This window comes from Scomber japonicus, chromosome 10 (assembly GCF_027409825.1).
Source record: "Scomber japonicus isolate fScoJap1 chromosome 10, fScoJap1.pri, whole genome shotgun sequence".
NCBI lineage: Eukaryota > Metazoa > Chordata > Actinopteri > Scombriformes > Scombridae > Scomber > Scomber japonicus.
Genome location: NC_070587.1, coordinates 27,370,118 through 27,384,283, shown reverse-complemented (window position 1 = coordinate 27,384,283; position 14,166 = coordinate 27,370,118). Strand labels below are relative to the sequence as shown.

The following is a 14,166-nucleotide window of genomic DNA, read 5'->3' as shown; positions in this document are numbered from 1 at the left end:
ATGGTTGGTATATACAGTAGAGCAGCACAGTGATGCATTGTTTTACACTGTTGCCTTATAGAAAGGAGGTGCAGCCTTTATATCAGCCTCTGAGTTTAGAAGTTGCTTTTGTCTGCTTCTGTCTGTGTCGGTTTTCTCCCACACTCCAAAGAAGTGCAGGTAAGGTACACTGGAAACTTTAAATTGACTGTAGGTGTGAATTACCTATACCTACGTATTAGCTGTTATTCATATTAAAAGCTTTGTGCATATTTCACTATTTGACTGTTTTGTGTGACGTAGTAATCAGTGCAGCCTCTACACTTCTCACTCTTGAACCACACATTTCAAAATGCCAAATAACTCAAAAAGACAAAGAAAATTTGAATTGAGTCACTTTAAAACACAGAACGATCCACCGTCACCTAAATCCATCCCAAAGATCGTTTTCTCTTCTTTCTATGTGTATATAGAGAATCAGAATCTTGTATTGATAAGTTTAGGTAAATGTTGCTGCTACTGTATAATGACATACGTATTAATAAAATGTTATTTGTGTGTGGGGATTTCAGCATTGATTTGCTAAATCCATAAGAACACAATACAGCTACAGAGATTCTCATTTCAATGTACAGTATGAGTGTATATCCCTCAATCACATAGACAACTAGAATAACAACAAACAGTGCTACACTAATGGACAATATATTTATCTTAGTACGTGGACTACTCATAAATGACACAAGTGATCATCTGCTATTTTTTAATTGCTGTACTGGCACCTAGAAAGACGTCAAAACCTTCAAAATAATTTAAAACATTCCATTACAACGGATCAAAAAAAAAAAAGATGAACTAAGAGAATACTAAACATATGCAAGGAAATAAAAACGTATTATTAAAAAAAAAATCACTTGTCTGAGGTGGAGAAGTTAGTGTATTGGTAAAATGTGACAGAAACCAGACTTCCAGTCCAGACCAGTCCATTGAAGAGCGAGAAACATCAGATCTGTGTGGAGCGATGAGGAGACATGAAACTAACAGAAAAGTCATATTTCCACCATGTTTTTCCACATTATTTAGCTTTGACTGCAGCTCTTTTAATGACATCATCTGAATGTTACAGTAATGGTGAGTTCCATTTATACTGTACACAGAGTCAGAGAAAGTGAGAAATTTCAACTGGAACGCTCCCTGAAGTCCGATTTCTAACTCAGAAGATCAGACAAACCCCACCAGCCCCGGCCTCAGTATCCATGATGGCTGGCTGTGCATCAACAGTGTGAAAGTTATTAGTAATAACCTGTTTATTAGCACTTTTGTCTTATTTGTGTCTCATTAAATCAGTCGTACACACAGCACTGTCAAACTTCTATTTGTTGACATGTTGCTATGCTGTTTCTATGAGCAAAAGACATAAAATAATTTTTTATGAACTTGTATTGCTATCAGTGGCTAACCTGGCAAGAACTGGTTCTCTGATTTCTAAACTGGAACGATTAAACCTGGGTGTGACGGTGAAAGGAATGTAGCATAAGGCCAGTACTTGGCGCCTTGAAATGTAGTTCTTGTAATAACCACTAGATGTGTAACATCTACACATTTGAAATAAAGTTAAGGTCTAAACAGTTAATAATTAGTTAAATCAAGATGATAGTGATATATTAAGAAAGGTTTAATATATGGATTTTCTTGATTGACAGGTGCCTCAGTCTATCAAACTCAGTTGGGATGGTTTTGCTTGCTTGTACCAGCTCAACTTCGCTTTGTTGTTCAAATAGGAATTTTTGGCATCAGTAAGAGGACAGAGAGCAGGGAACTCCACATTCCTTTAGTGATGTCACACATGCTGCATCCATGCCATGCTTTACTTGTTTGGCATGTAAAAAGAATAATATTAAAGGTTAACAAAGGAACACATTTGAGTCTTCAAAAAAAGATGTGTGAATGTTTGTCTTGTCTGTTTGCTGTACCTTTAAATTAAATTTGCATGTTTCCACTTGGTTCTGTGTGTATACAGTTCAGTTAGGGGGTGTGTGTCCTTGCAGAAGCAGGAATTGGCTGTCATTCAGTCACTCAGTGTATGTGGGGGACAGGTAGGTTGCAAAATAACGGTTTTGGCCCAATAGTGAAAGAGTAAACAGAGACAGAACAGAGTCAGATGTGAGCATTGCAACACTACGGCTGCTCTCCTCCTCCTCCTCCTCCTCTGTCTCTCAATGATCTGTCATCACTTCAAGCACTTTCCAAAATGTGTCAACACCCCACCAGACATCAAACAACAGTGCAATGGTGATGTGGCAGAGCAGCACCTCTGGAGCTGGCGGAGCTCCAGAGGTGCTGCTCAAAGGTACTGCAGCAGGGCATGTTAAGGGGCTGGAGGTCAAGCTTTCTGTTTGCAGTGTTGAGACTCACACTGCTGACCATTGACTGGAAGCAGTTCAGACAAAGGGAAATACTGACACCAAGTGGCCTAAAACGAAAAATTCCTCTAGCCAATAGCTGATCAACCCTAACATACTGGTGTAAACTGCAGGGCACTAACTGTGCTGTTCAACTGTTGTATTTCTTTTGTTTTCTTTTTTGAATATTTCTTTTCCTGCTTAAAGGAGGTCAGAGAGTCACAGTGTTAATTTGAGGGGCAGAATATAACAGGATTTGTGCACCACATATTTATTAACTGTGCTAAGGTCTCTTACTCTCACTGCTTAGTTTACCATTTGCTATCTGTGTGAAAGTTGCACCAGGTTTATTTGCAGGTCTGTTAATACAGGGGGTTAAGGAGTGGAGGGTTTGGGTCTTTTATTGAAGTGTTCAGTCATATGCTGTAACTGGTGTTTGCTTAACGTGCTTACATACTGTTCATACTGTGCATTTTACACCCTTGCAGTATGCTCCGGGTCAGTTTTGACCCAGTCTAAGAATCTTAGCATCAATAGTTGATCTGATCAATAAATGTGATTAAACCTTGATTCATGTTTCAGAGAACAGAGAGAGTGTATTTTTTAGCTTTCACATCACTCATTGTTGGAGAAAAAACATCTACTATCACACAATATCATGTCCTATTTTACCTAAGACATGAAAATATAACATCGCAATAATGATGTAAATGTATTTTATGTAAAGTGAAAATAACAAGAACTAAGTATAACATTTTAAAATATTGTGTTGGGCCACTTTAGGAAAAGTCATCAAATTTCAGAGTAAAAGACATTTGGGGTGTTTTTACAGCTGTGAGATGTCAAAACGAGTCAAATTTGACCTGAATATTTAATCTAGTGTATTTATTTAATCATTCCTTCCAATCCTTCTTGTGGACACACATTTTGGACAGACTTTTAGCTGTGAGACATTTAATCCATGACTCTCTTCAGGGTCCAAACAAAACTGTGATCAGCAACATCAGTCCGAAGTTCACCCACATGTAGATCTTGAACTTTTTCACGTATTGAAAAAAAAAAGAGTTGATTTGGGTGTAGTTGTTTTTTCCCCTCCTCATATTCTGTGAAAACTTACCTCTACTATGCTTCTGATCCTTATGATTTGAGCACATCTTGTGTATTGACTGTACAGCTCTCTGGTCTCCTGCTGTTACAACTTTTTAGTGTGCTGAATTTCATGATGTCTACTAGTGCTCATTTACAAAGTTATGATACCAGTACCAATCCAAGTAGCCTTAAAGTGATACTGATACCAACTGAGTACTTCATTCAATACCCATCATGTCAATAGAAGCATTATATTGTGACTTCACCACCACAGGCGGGTTGTAGCTGTGGCAGTGGGCCAATCATGTCGCATTACATTGAAGAATGCCTGAGTTGATTGGCTGTGAGCAAGTTCATACAAATAGTCATATTTTCAAGCTCTGGGTGCAAAAAGGATGGATTGCAGGTATCAATTGACAGGAGATGTTTCCATACTACTTGGTATTGATTTATTTCGGTCGATACCTTATCGAATATTGACACCCAGTCCTAATGTCTACCTCCTGTGAACATTACAGTTCTCCACAGATACATGTCTTGATAAAGCCTCTCTCACAGCAGTTTGAGACTAAGATGACAGAAGAGAACCTGGTCTCTAGCACCACACTGTGGACATTTTAGCTTCATTACAGGTAAGAAATGAGCTGTACGCAAAACTCATTTACTGAAGCTTATTGCTAGAAAGAGACACAACACTTGCATTTGAAAGGCCTTGGGTTAGGGTTAGGGTTTTTGTCTTTTGACACACTTTTTTCAAATATAAAATTTTGATTGATCTCAAAGATGCAAAAGTATGTCGATGTTAACTGAAACGAATGAGCTCACATGTTTCTGTGCATAACTTTCTGTGACTTCCTATTCAAGTTGTGTCATGGACAGTATGTCTTCATATAGAGCAGTGAAGGTGTGACCAAAGTCATGAAGAGAAGGAATGTCACAGTTTTAAAGTGAATTAGAAAAAATGAGACATCTCTCTACTAATGGTATTTGACTGAATGCGAGTTATAGATGTATTGTACACAATTCCTAGTTTTTAATTTTAATATCTCTTTAGGAAGCACAGAGAAACATTCCACTTTAAGCAGATGAATGAAAACAGACTCTGCACAGAGAAGCCAACTGTTGGAACAAAACACATTATATGTGGAGAGACACTTTGAAGTACAAGAGTTTATTCTGTAAATATATGTTGAACAAATCAAGTAGTCAGGTCTAGTGTATAAGTACTACACATTGTTATACATTTTATGATTCATATACTGCACAGTGTTTCTCATCTTCATCTCTGAAATATGGTTAGTTTATTTCAATGTTTTTAACAATTTTACAGTTATTTGTTTCGGATGACAATAATCCTTCAGCAGCATCATAAAAGTTAAATTCAGAAGTAATTATTTAACATTACCCCTTATATTAAGACATGTCACCAGACTGATAGCAGGGTTTAAAGCTTTTTGGTAGGGTTACTATATCATAAGCAGAGACTTCAGATTGTGCAGACTTCAATGCATCATAAACACTTCATACTGGTTACCTTATAACTTATACTTATCCCTTATTGCTTGTGGATTCAGTCATTTTTACCTGTATGACAATAGATTTGGGTACAGCCTCAGATGTGTGTGCTATGCTACTGATGATGGACCCTCACATAGCTCAATATGACACTGCAATGAAGTGTTGCAACTGGTGCACCTTGAAATTCTCTTGTTACACTTTCGCATCCTGCATCACATTGAAGAACCAATAGGAAGGCTATAAAGCATAGGCTACAACTGAAAACTTTAAGGACATTATGTCACTAAAAACCATACATGTAATCAAAAACAGGTACGTTTGATCAAATAATAGGCTATCAAATAATTACTGAGCAGTATAGGTTAAAACAATGAAAACAGGCTAACATTGACTAAAAATCTCATACTAGGAAAAAAGCTTAATAGTAGTCAAAGATCGCCAGTGTGAATGTCACGTGCATTGCAGCACACTGCAGCATTGGGTTTATTATTAGTGTCAGAGTGAAAGTCATGAGACAGGCACGGGATTATTCTGGCGCGTTCCTCTCAGACAGAGAAGAGGAGTTCTGGTGAATATTTCACACACTTGTTTTGGGAGATTCCACAAGTAACTATGACTTTACAATATAACCAAATTGCACTTGTTAAAAATGTGTCCAGTCAAAAATCTGATCTCAGACTTTGTGGAGCGTCACAGGAGCGCTCCAAACCTGTGCTGCATTCATTGGCTGTAGGAAATAAACGACCGAATAGTTTATGTTGATCAGTTGCAGTCAAGAAGAAAATAAATGACCCATTTTTAACCATTTTAGGTCACATCCCCGGTCATATTGAGCATCTGTTTAACAATATGATCCAAAACAGAAAACGTTTTTTTCACAATCTTTTTTTTTCTTCCAGTAAAACAAAATATGACATGCGTTTATGTAGGCTTGAACCAATCAGTTTCATCCACCAATATCATGACATCCACCCATCAACCAATCTTCAAGTTTTAGGTGGCACAGGATTCATTGTGACAACAACATTCATATTCATCCCAGTGTTATATCCACCTGTGTGCATTGCATCAGCAAGTGGATAGTAATAATAGACAGAGCATCAAGAGAAAGGGCTAAGAGCAATAAATAAGCAATGCAGTTGTTGACATCATTAAGATAAGATAAGATTAAATAAGATAAGATAAGATAAGATAATATATTTCTTTATTAGTCCCGCAATGGGGAAATTTGCAGCAGTAAGTGGACAGTAAAAATAGAAGCTTTAATAATAAGAATAAAGAGCAATAAATACGTGTAATAAAAAATAATAACAAAAAAATAATAACAATAATGATAGTAGAGTATATAATTATTATTAATGATAACAATAACAATAATAATAATAATAATAATAATAGTGACATTAATTATCATATTTTATTTTAATAAACACCTGATTCCATCATTCAAGCTGCTAAATAAATAAGTCTGAACCAAGTCATAGATTCCAAAATGGGCCAGAATGCCAGTCAATATGTGAACCTAAATATTTCCCCGTGGTAATTGCAATATTAACTTTAATAACAAACTAACTTCATAATGGAATAATGGAACATCATGTTTCCTACTTTTGTTTGGAACGTGAACGCAGCGTTAAACCAACGTCGGATTAATGCGCTGGGTGTGTGACGTCAGACGGGTTGGGTGTGCTAATTCTCATATAATTCATCTGCAGATTTGGAGCAACAAACACTGTCGACGTCAGCTTCACTGCAAAGTAAGAGATTTACTGAGAACGTTACTAACATAGAAATGCTTCACTGTGTAACTGTAGAATAATGATGCCGACTAATATTTACGCTCAATAACGACTGTAAGCTTTATTCTGTTCCACTCATATATTCATATTGATGTTACTGTAGCTTTGTTTTATCTTATACAGCTTAAATATGTTTAATGCGCTTGTTAGTAAACACTGTATGCTAAACTAACGTGGTTGTTTTATGTTGGCTCTGGCCTGTGTGTCTGTTTATCCGGTGTTAGCTTCTGTTACACTCTCTCTCTCTCTCTCTCTCTCTCTCTCTCTCGCTCTCTCTCTCTCTCTCACGATATATATATATATATACACACACATATATATATATGTACACACATACACACACACACACACACACACACACACACACACACACACACACACACACACGCATAACTGTGTCTCATCGGAACTGTTACATTGTCTGTGGAAAGCAGCACAGTGACATGTATGATGCTGTACTCTCATTATTTTAGATTAAAAAAAGATACAGTGGCTGTGAGGTTAAAATAATAGGACAAACAATAATCAGGATCCCAAATAACCAATGAAACATGTAATCATTCCTCCTGTTCATACTGACCATTAGAAGATCCGCAGTCCTCCTTCTGTGTAAGCATACTTAAAAGTTGATGTGAAGCTAATATGAAGCTTCAGTTAAATCTTCATCTTCTATGTTTCAGCGTTACAGTGTTTTTAGTATCAAAGTCTTTGTGTTACTATACTTCCACCACAGCTCAACAGGAAACACTAAGAGGAGATTTGATGGTAAAAAGACTGTAAATGTGTCAGATATCACTTGATATGACTAACTCACACTGATGAAGCTCAATAGAAGCTGATCAGAGACTTTAAATGACTGTATGGAAACACTGTGGATGTTTTCCCATTCAAGCCTCATCTTTTAATAGTCAGTATGAACAGGAGGAATGATTACAGAGAGGAAAACCTCTTTACTCTTCATATGAACACCTGACTGCTGCTTTAAGACACACTTGAAAAATAAGTGAAACTGTTTTACAGTCATTTGGAATCAAAGATGGACACAAACCTAAATAAAGACATGTTGAAGATATAAAATGAGTGACTGCCAGAGTCAAAGTCCCTTTAACATTTGTGGATTGTTTTGGAGCTTTGAAATTGAGCTTGAAATTGAAGTTGGTCACTTAATTCTTGTGCTTGTGCTATATATATACATTACTGCTCTTTATTTCAGAATTTAGAGACAACATGTGAAATGAGCTTATAAAATATGATGCACGGTTGCAGATTGAGATCTAATAATATAGTAAGTACTTTTATAAAAACAGACAGGGAAGTGAAGGGAATAGATACATTAATGAATACATTACCATAAATAATTACAAAAACAAATTAATAAACCAAAACATGCCTCAAAAAGCATAGACATATAAATGAATACTCACTTAAAATACCATATATTCTAGTATCTTTGTATAATTATTTGTTTATTTAATCATTTATTAAGATATTTTCTACCAATGTATTTATTCATTATATATATTTTGTAAAAAAAAAATTAAAACTGAAAAACAACAGTATTGCCATTTTATTTATGTTTTTATTTATTGTTTTGTTCATTTATTTTGAATTCTCTTTTATGTAAACATGGCGAGACAAACCAAATGCAGCTAACATGTTAAAGCATCAATAATACTAATCCAGTTATTAATAACATTATGGGACATTCTGCATATATTCAGTTTAGTTTTGAATTTGACAGAATCTCTAACAGTTGTATGAACCTTAAAGGCAAAGTTTTCATTCACTGAAGTTAAACAGGTTTCATAATATGGCTTAATATAATAATATATGTAATATAAGCAGTTAAGTATGAGGGCATCATTTTCTGCGACAATAAGAATGTACATATGAAAACAGAGATTGAGTAGACGTGTGTGTGTGTGTGTGGTCAGGATGTCCTACATGAGAGCAGACAGCAGCCGCTCCCAGCCTCGGGACTTCAGCAGCCTCATCCAGACATGCAGCTCCAACATCCAGAAGATCAGCCAAAACAGTGAGTGTAGCTAACACCTCTACCTATAAAAAATGATTCCATACAAGTTGTGCATATGTACTCAAGTGTTTTACTTTTTTCTCTGCAGCTGGCCAGATCAAAAGCCATGTCTACCAGCTGGGGACGAGACAGGAAACCCCCGAACTTCAAGAGAAGCTGTAAGTTCTGACTTGTGATTGTCAAGTTTCTCTTTTATTGTTACCTTATGCATTATCACCAGCCAAAGCTTATGAGCAGGGTCTCATCAGTCTGTGTGTGTGTGTGTGTGTGTGTGTGTGTGTGTGTGTGTGTGTGATCCTGCAGCCAACAGCTCCAGCACTACACCAACCAGCTGGCTAAAGAAACCAACAGACACCTGAAGGAGCTGGGCTCACTCCCTCCATCACTGTCTCCATCAGAGCAGGTCAGTCTGGTTTCAACACATGTAAACACAAATAAATGCTAACATAAATAACATATCAAACATTTAAATAAAGATAAAATACATAGCAGAAAGTATGTGAACACAACAACATCCCATGTGATTCCACAGCCATCAATCTGGTGTGGATCCTGAAATTGTGACTGTTAAAATTTGTGAGATTCCCAAAGATTCCCAACGAGTGGTCTCTATCTAAGTGTTGGTGGGAATGTGGAGAGAATTGTGCTAATTGTGCTGACAGATGTGTGTCATGTGATACTTTGATATGGTTTGAATCATGTTACTGTAGAAAATCAATGTTTCCACATCCTGCAGTGTTCAATTTGCATTTTTCTCTTTAGTTTATCCAATAAGAATTTTTGTAACTATGATTATTTACATTATCAGTTCACCTATGAATCTATTGCTCTATTATGCTTTCTTGTTTATGTGATGACTCAGTAGATCAGTAATTAGTTAAAGACTGTGTAAAAAAGGCCATACATGTAGTATTTCTAATAAAGGTGTAAAACGCATTTCAAACATTTAGATTTGAATTGTGGAGCTAGGCTTCACAAACTGTGTTTCAAGATTTCAGGATTTAGTGGGTGGGTCTGAAAATGATTAGCATAAACACTACTACTACTACTACAGTCTACAGTTAGCCAGTTAGCCGCCGAGCTAACAGCCGAGTTAGCAGCAGAAAGCTGTCAGAAGTAGTGTCCATGTTTCTGGTAGAGGTGGTGACTTTGATTGACAGGTGACACTTGGTAGGGGGCGGGGTTTCAGCGGACTTGACGGGCACTCCCACAGCATTTGATAGCAGAGAAAGAGGCTTTTTACACAACTTTGAAGCCTAATTTCATATATTTGGTGATTTTTTTAATCATTCAAATTTGGCAGGGTGGTTAACAACACACTTTTCTGTGGTATGTCAACTCAGAACACATATTTATTCTTACTTTACACGGACTTTAAACAGTCCAAACGTTAGTGAAAGTGTATCTGAACTATGAATGTATGTCCTGTAAAGATGAAGCATGTACATTATGTCTGTAAGGTTCTGTATCATCTAAAAGTTAAAGAAGGAGGGAAACAAAGTGATTTCAGTTCATCATTTTCTCATATTTCAAATGAATCTTCAGGATTGTGTTTTATTTATCATGAAGTTGGGATACAAGTGCAGCTGTTTGAGCCGGAGGTCTGTGTTACATCAGGATTCAACAGCTCAATGAAGTCTTTGTAAAAAAGCTTCACTGAGAGATGTATTAATAGTGTGCTTCTTTCTCTAATGTCAGTGTTGAGCTGTTGTTTGACAGGCTTTTATTTTTAGCTCAGGTTTAGCACACTGTGTTGATAGTGTTTATATGTAGAACAACAACTGTACATTTACAATTTAGGAATATATTAAAAAAGAAATTTAAACCCTCGCAAGTAACAATAAATTAGTCTTTACCCCAACTCACATTCATAAATCCCCTGTCAGTCATTAATAAATGTTTGATTTTATGGGGAAAAAATTACATTTGCAATCATTATTTTATGACCCAGATGGACATTTGATAGAATATGAGGAATACAACATGTTTTAATGCTGATCATGGAAAAATGAATGATTGTGGGTCACATTATGAAAAGTCCAGCTAATAGAAATGATGTTTTATAGCTCTCAGATGTAAAATGGGCCAAAGAGTTAAACACTTTGTACCTGCAGCAAAACACTACGTTACTATAAAAGTGTTATTCTCCTGCTCATGATATGATATAATCACTGTTTCACTGTTCATAGGTTCATTTTCTACAAGGTTCAGAACACAATGGATTTAGATGTGGTGATTATAGAAGAGGAGTCAAGATGCTGAGGAGTTTTTCTTACTGCTTTTTGTTTTTAGTTCTGAGTCTCGAGAACAAACCTTTTGTGTCTTGTTATTTTGCTCCATTCAATAACAACATTTTGAAAAATATCAAATAGTTTTTATTGATCTTTTCCTCTTTCTTACAGAGGCAGCAAAAGCTCCAGAAGGAGCGTCTGATGAACGATTTCTCTGCAGCCCTCAACAACTTCCAGGTGGTGCAGAGAAAGGCAGCAGAGAAAGAGAAGGAGTCGGTGGCCAGGGCTCGAGCTGGATCCAGGGCCATGGTGAACATCCACAATTCTCTTTGGGCTACAGATGTCAAACCTTCACAACCAATAACATCATTTGTCATTTGATTGACTGTTAATTCATTTGCATCCATAATGGGCAAATGTGCTGGTGTTGATTCATGTTTTTTTGCTGATGTCCATAGGGAGATGGAGGCAATGTGGATGAACAGCTGGTCACATTTGAAAAGTAGGTTCATATCATATTGAACATTTAGTCTGTTCTTTAGCCAACTTTATGTTCTTGATGCAGTTTGGTGTAAGAAAGCCACAACCAGCTATTTTAAAAACTGAGGTAAAGTCTGAATGTTTTAACACTAAATAATATTATTGCCAGAAACGATCATTTGAGTTGTAGATTAAATTCAAACATAAGTGCTATAAGTACGTGCTGTGTTCTTGTGCAGGGAGGACGAGTTGAGTCAGAGCCAGACTCAGATTGAGGAGCCAGGCATCACTGAGGAAGACCTGGAGATCATCAAGGAGAGAGAGACCAACATTAAACAGCTGGAGGTATCAGCCTGAACTATAGGACCATCACACAGAGGCAGAAACACTGTAATAGTCAGAGGTGGAAAGAGTACTGAAATATTTGACTCAAGTAAAAGTACCACTACTTTGATGAAATTTTACTTGAGTACAAGTAAAAGTACTGGTCTAAAAATATACTCAAGTAAAAGTAAAAAGTAGCTTGTTAAAAAAATACTTTGAGTAAAAGTTACTTAGTTACTTTTATAACGGGGGTGGGTGGGGGGGGCGGCTGTAGGACAAAGTGATGGCTCATAAATCTCTAACTAGATGTTTTAATTAAAGATAAAGGTATACATTTACAAATTCTGCTTCAATGACAAAATATGTCGACACACAACATTTAAAACATTTATGGAGATATGTGTCATTTTAGTGAAGACCATCCCATAAAACATTTTCAAATAACTCAACCATTAAATTGAAGGTGGCATAATTGTGGATTCTGTAAACCCGGAGCGATTTTAGACTTTTTTTTTGGATTTTCTAACACCCCTAAATTTGATCTCAGCACCCCTAAAAATAAATGATAAACCCTCCATAGTCTCTAAATATTGTGTGGGAAACACTGAATGATTATTGGGGGGTTTTTTAAACACTTGCAGGGCATTGAATGTCAAAAAAACATTCGGCCAACATTTTTTACTCAGTAATGGATGTGATTTAAAATGTAGCGAAGTACAATACTTCACACAAAACATACTTAAGTAAAAGTAAAAGTACAGATTTTTAAAACTACTTTAAAAAGTACAAGTACACAAAAAAGCTACTCAATTACAGTAAATAGTAAACATGTTCATCAGTTAACCTTCCTCCCCATATCCTCCTCACTTGTCTCTCTAGGCCGACATTATGGATGTGAACCAGATCTTCAAGGACCTGGCTGTGATGATCCATGACCAAGGAGAGATGATTGGTAAGTCAGCTTTGAGCTACAGAGTAACACGTTCTCATTTAGACGTGACACTTCATGTCAAAGCTCTTCCTGCGTTCTCATTGGCAGACAGCATAGAGGCCAACGTGGAGAGTGCTGAGGTCCATGTAGACAGAGGCGCTGTCCAGCTTCAGAAAGCAGCTTATTACCAGGTAACATACAATCTCTTAGACTCAGCAAGAAGGGCTGGACAAAATAATGGAAACACTGGATGAAACAGCATTAAAGGAATTCAATTTACACACATTTTCAAGAGCAGCTGACAATTCTATGCATAAGGAGGTCAATAATCCACAATACTATCAGGAACATTAAGGTGATAGTTTGTTGATATGTGTATTTTTCATGTTGCCAACAAATAAAATGATTTGTATGCATATCAAAGCCAGATATATTGACACACACACTGACTCACCAAAACACCAAAGTTGGATGAATGTATAGCTGAAAATATTCCCCAAAAAATGGATTAAGTTTGCTAGAATTTAGATTTTTTATTTCCTGTCATCTATGTAGTCAGACGTAATTCTTTGTTGTGTGCAGAGGAAGTCCCGTAAGAGGATGTGCATGCTGGGCATGGTGTTGACGCTGGTCCTCGTCATCCTGATCATCATCATCTGGCAGGCCATCAAATGAGAGGAGAAGACCAACTAACTGATCCCTTCAAGTGACTTCCAACATGTGTGTGTGTATGTCTGTGACTGTATGGATGTATTTATGTGGCACAAATGAGTGGTAACAACAGTGGGTTTCACATGATATGGGCTCTCTTTCATAGTTTCATTTCATGTCTCACATTGGGAACACCTATGGTGTGACCTCATCAAAAGCATTTATTGCATACTGCCAGCCAGGACTGGCTGGAACTAAGTGTGTTAGTGTCAGGGAGGATGAAGACCTTTCCTCAGTGAGGGGCTTGCCAGTCACTCGAGAGCCTTGTCACTACGAGCAGAAGTTCCAAACTCTCAAGCCAAATGTGTTTGTAGGACCCAACTTAACTTTTCATTGACACAAGTGAAATTTCAGTCACTGGTCTACTCAGTGATTTGATACAGTTCATACTATTCTGTCACCAAACAGTAGTCTGATTAGCTAACTGTGGAGAGTAGAAATACTTTCGGCAGCTTGCCAAACTAAGTGACAGCACTCTGCGATAACAATACCCCACCAAAGTACACAGTATACAGTACTTTCTCAAACTAATGCTGGTTTCACTTGGCTAACACATCACAGAGTAGCAGTACTACTTCACCATTTGGAAATTGGATTTTGGTAATCAGAATGAATATTAACTTACCTGTATAAAAATTAGGCTGCAAACATGTTAATTAAGAATCAT

At 36.8% G+C, this 14,166-nt stretch overlaps 1 protein-coding gene across 1 annotated transcript; it reads left to right on the top strand.

Moving 5' to 3' along the window:
- Positions 1-8,722: 8,722 nt before the first annotated feature.
- Positions 8,723-13,463, top strand: stx12l (syntaxin 12, like). The gene is made up of 9 exons (XM_053327134.1): positions 8,723-8,822; positions 8,911-8,980; positions 9,126-9,225; positions 11,225-11,362; positions 11,512-11,555; positions 11,773-11,878; positions 12,737-12,809; positions 12,897-12,979; positions 13,371-13,463. Exons 1-9 carry the CDS (start codon positions 8,723-8,725, stop codon positions 13,461-13,463), a joined length of 807 nt encoding a protein of 268 aa, XP_053183109.1.
- The last annotated feature ends 703 nt before the right edge of the window (positions 13,464-14,166 follow it).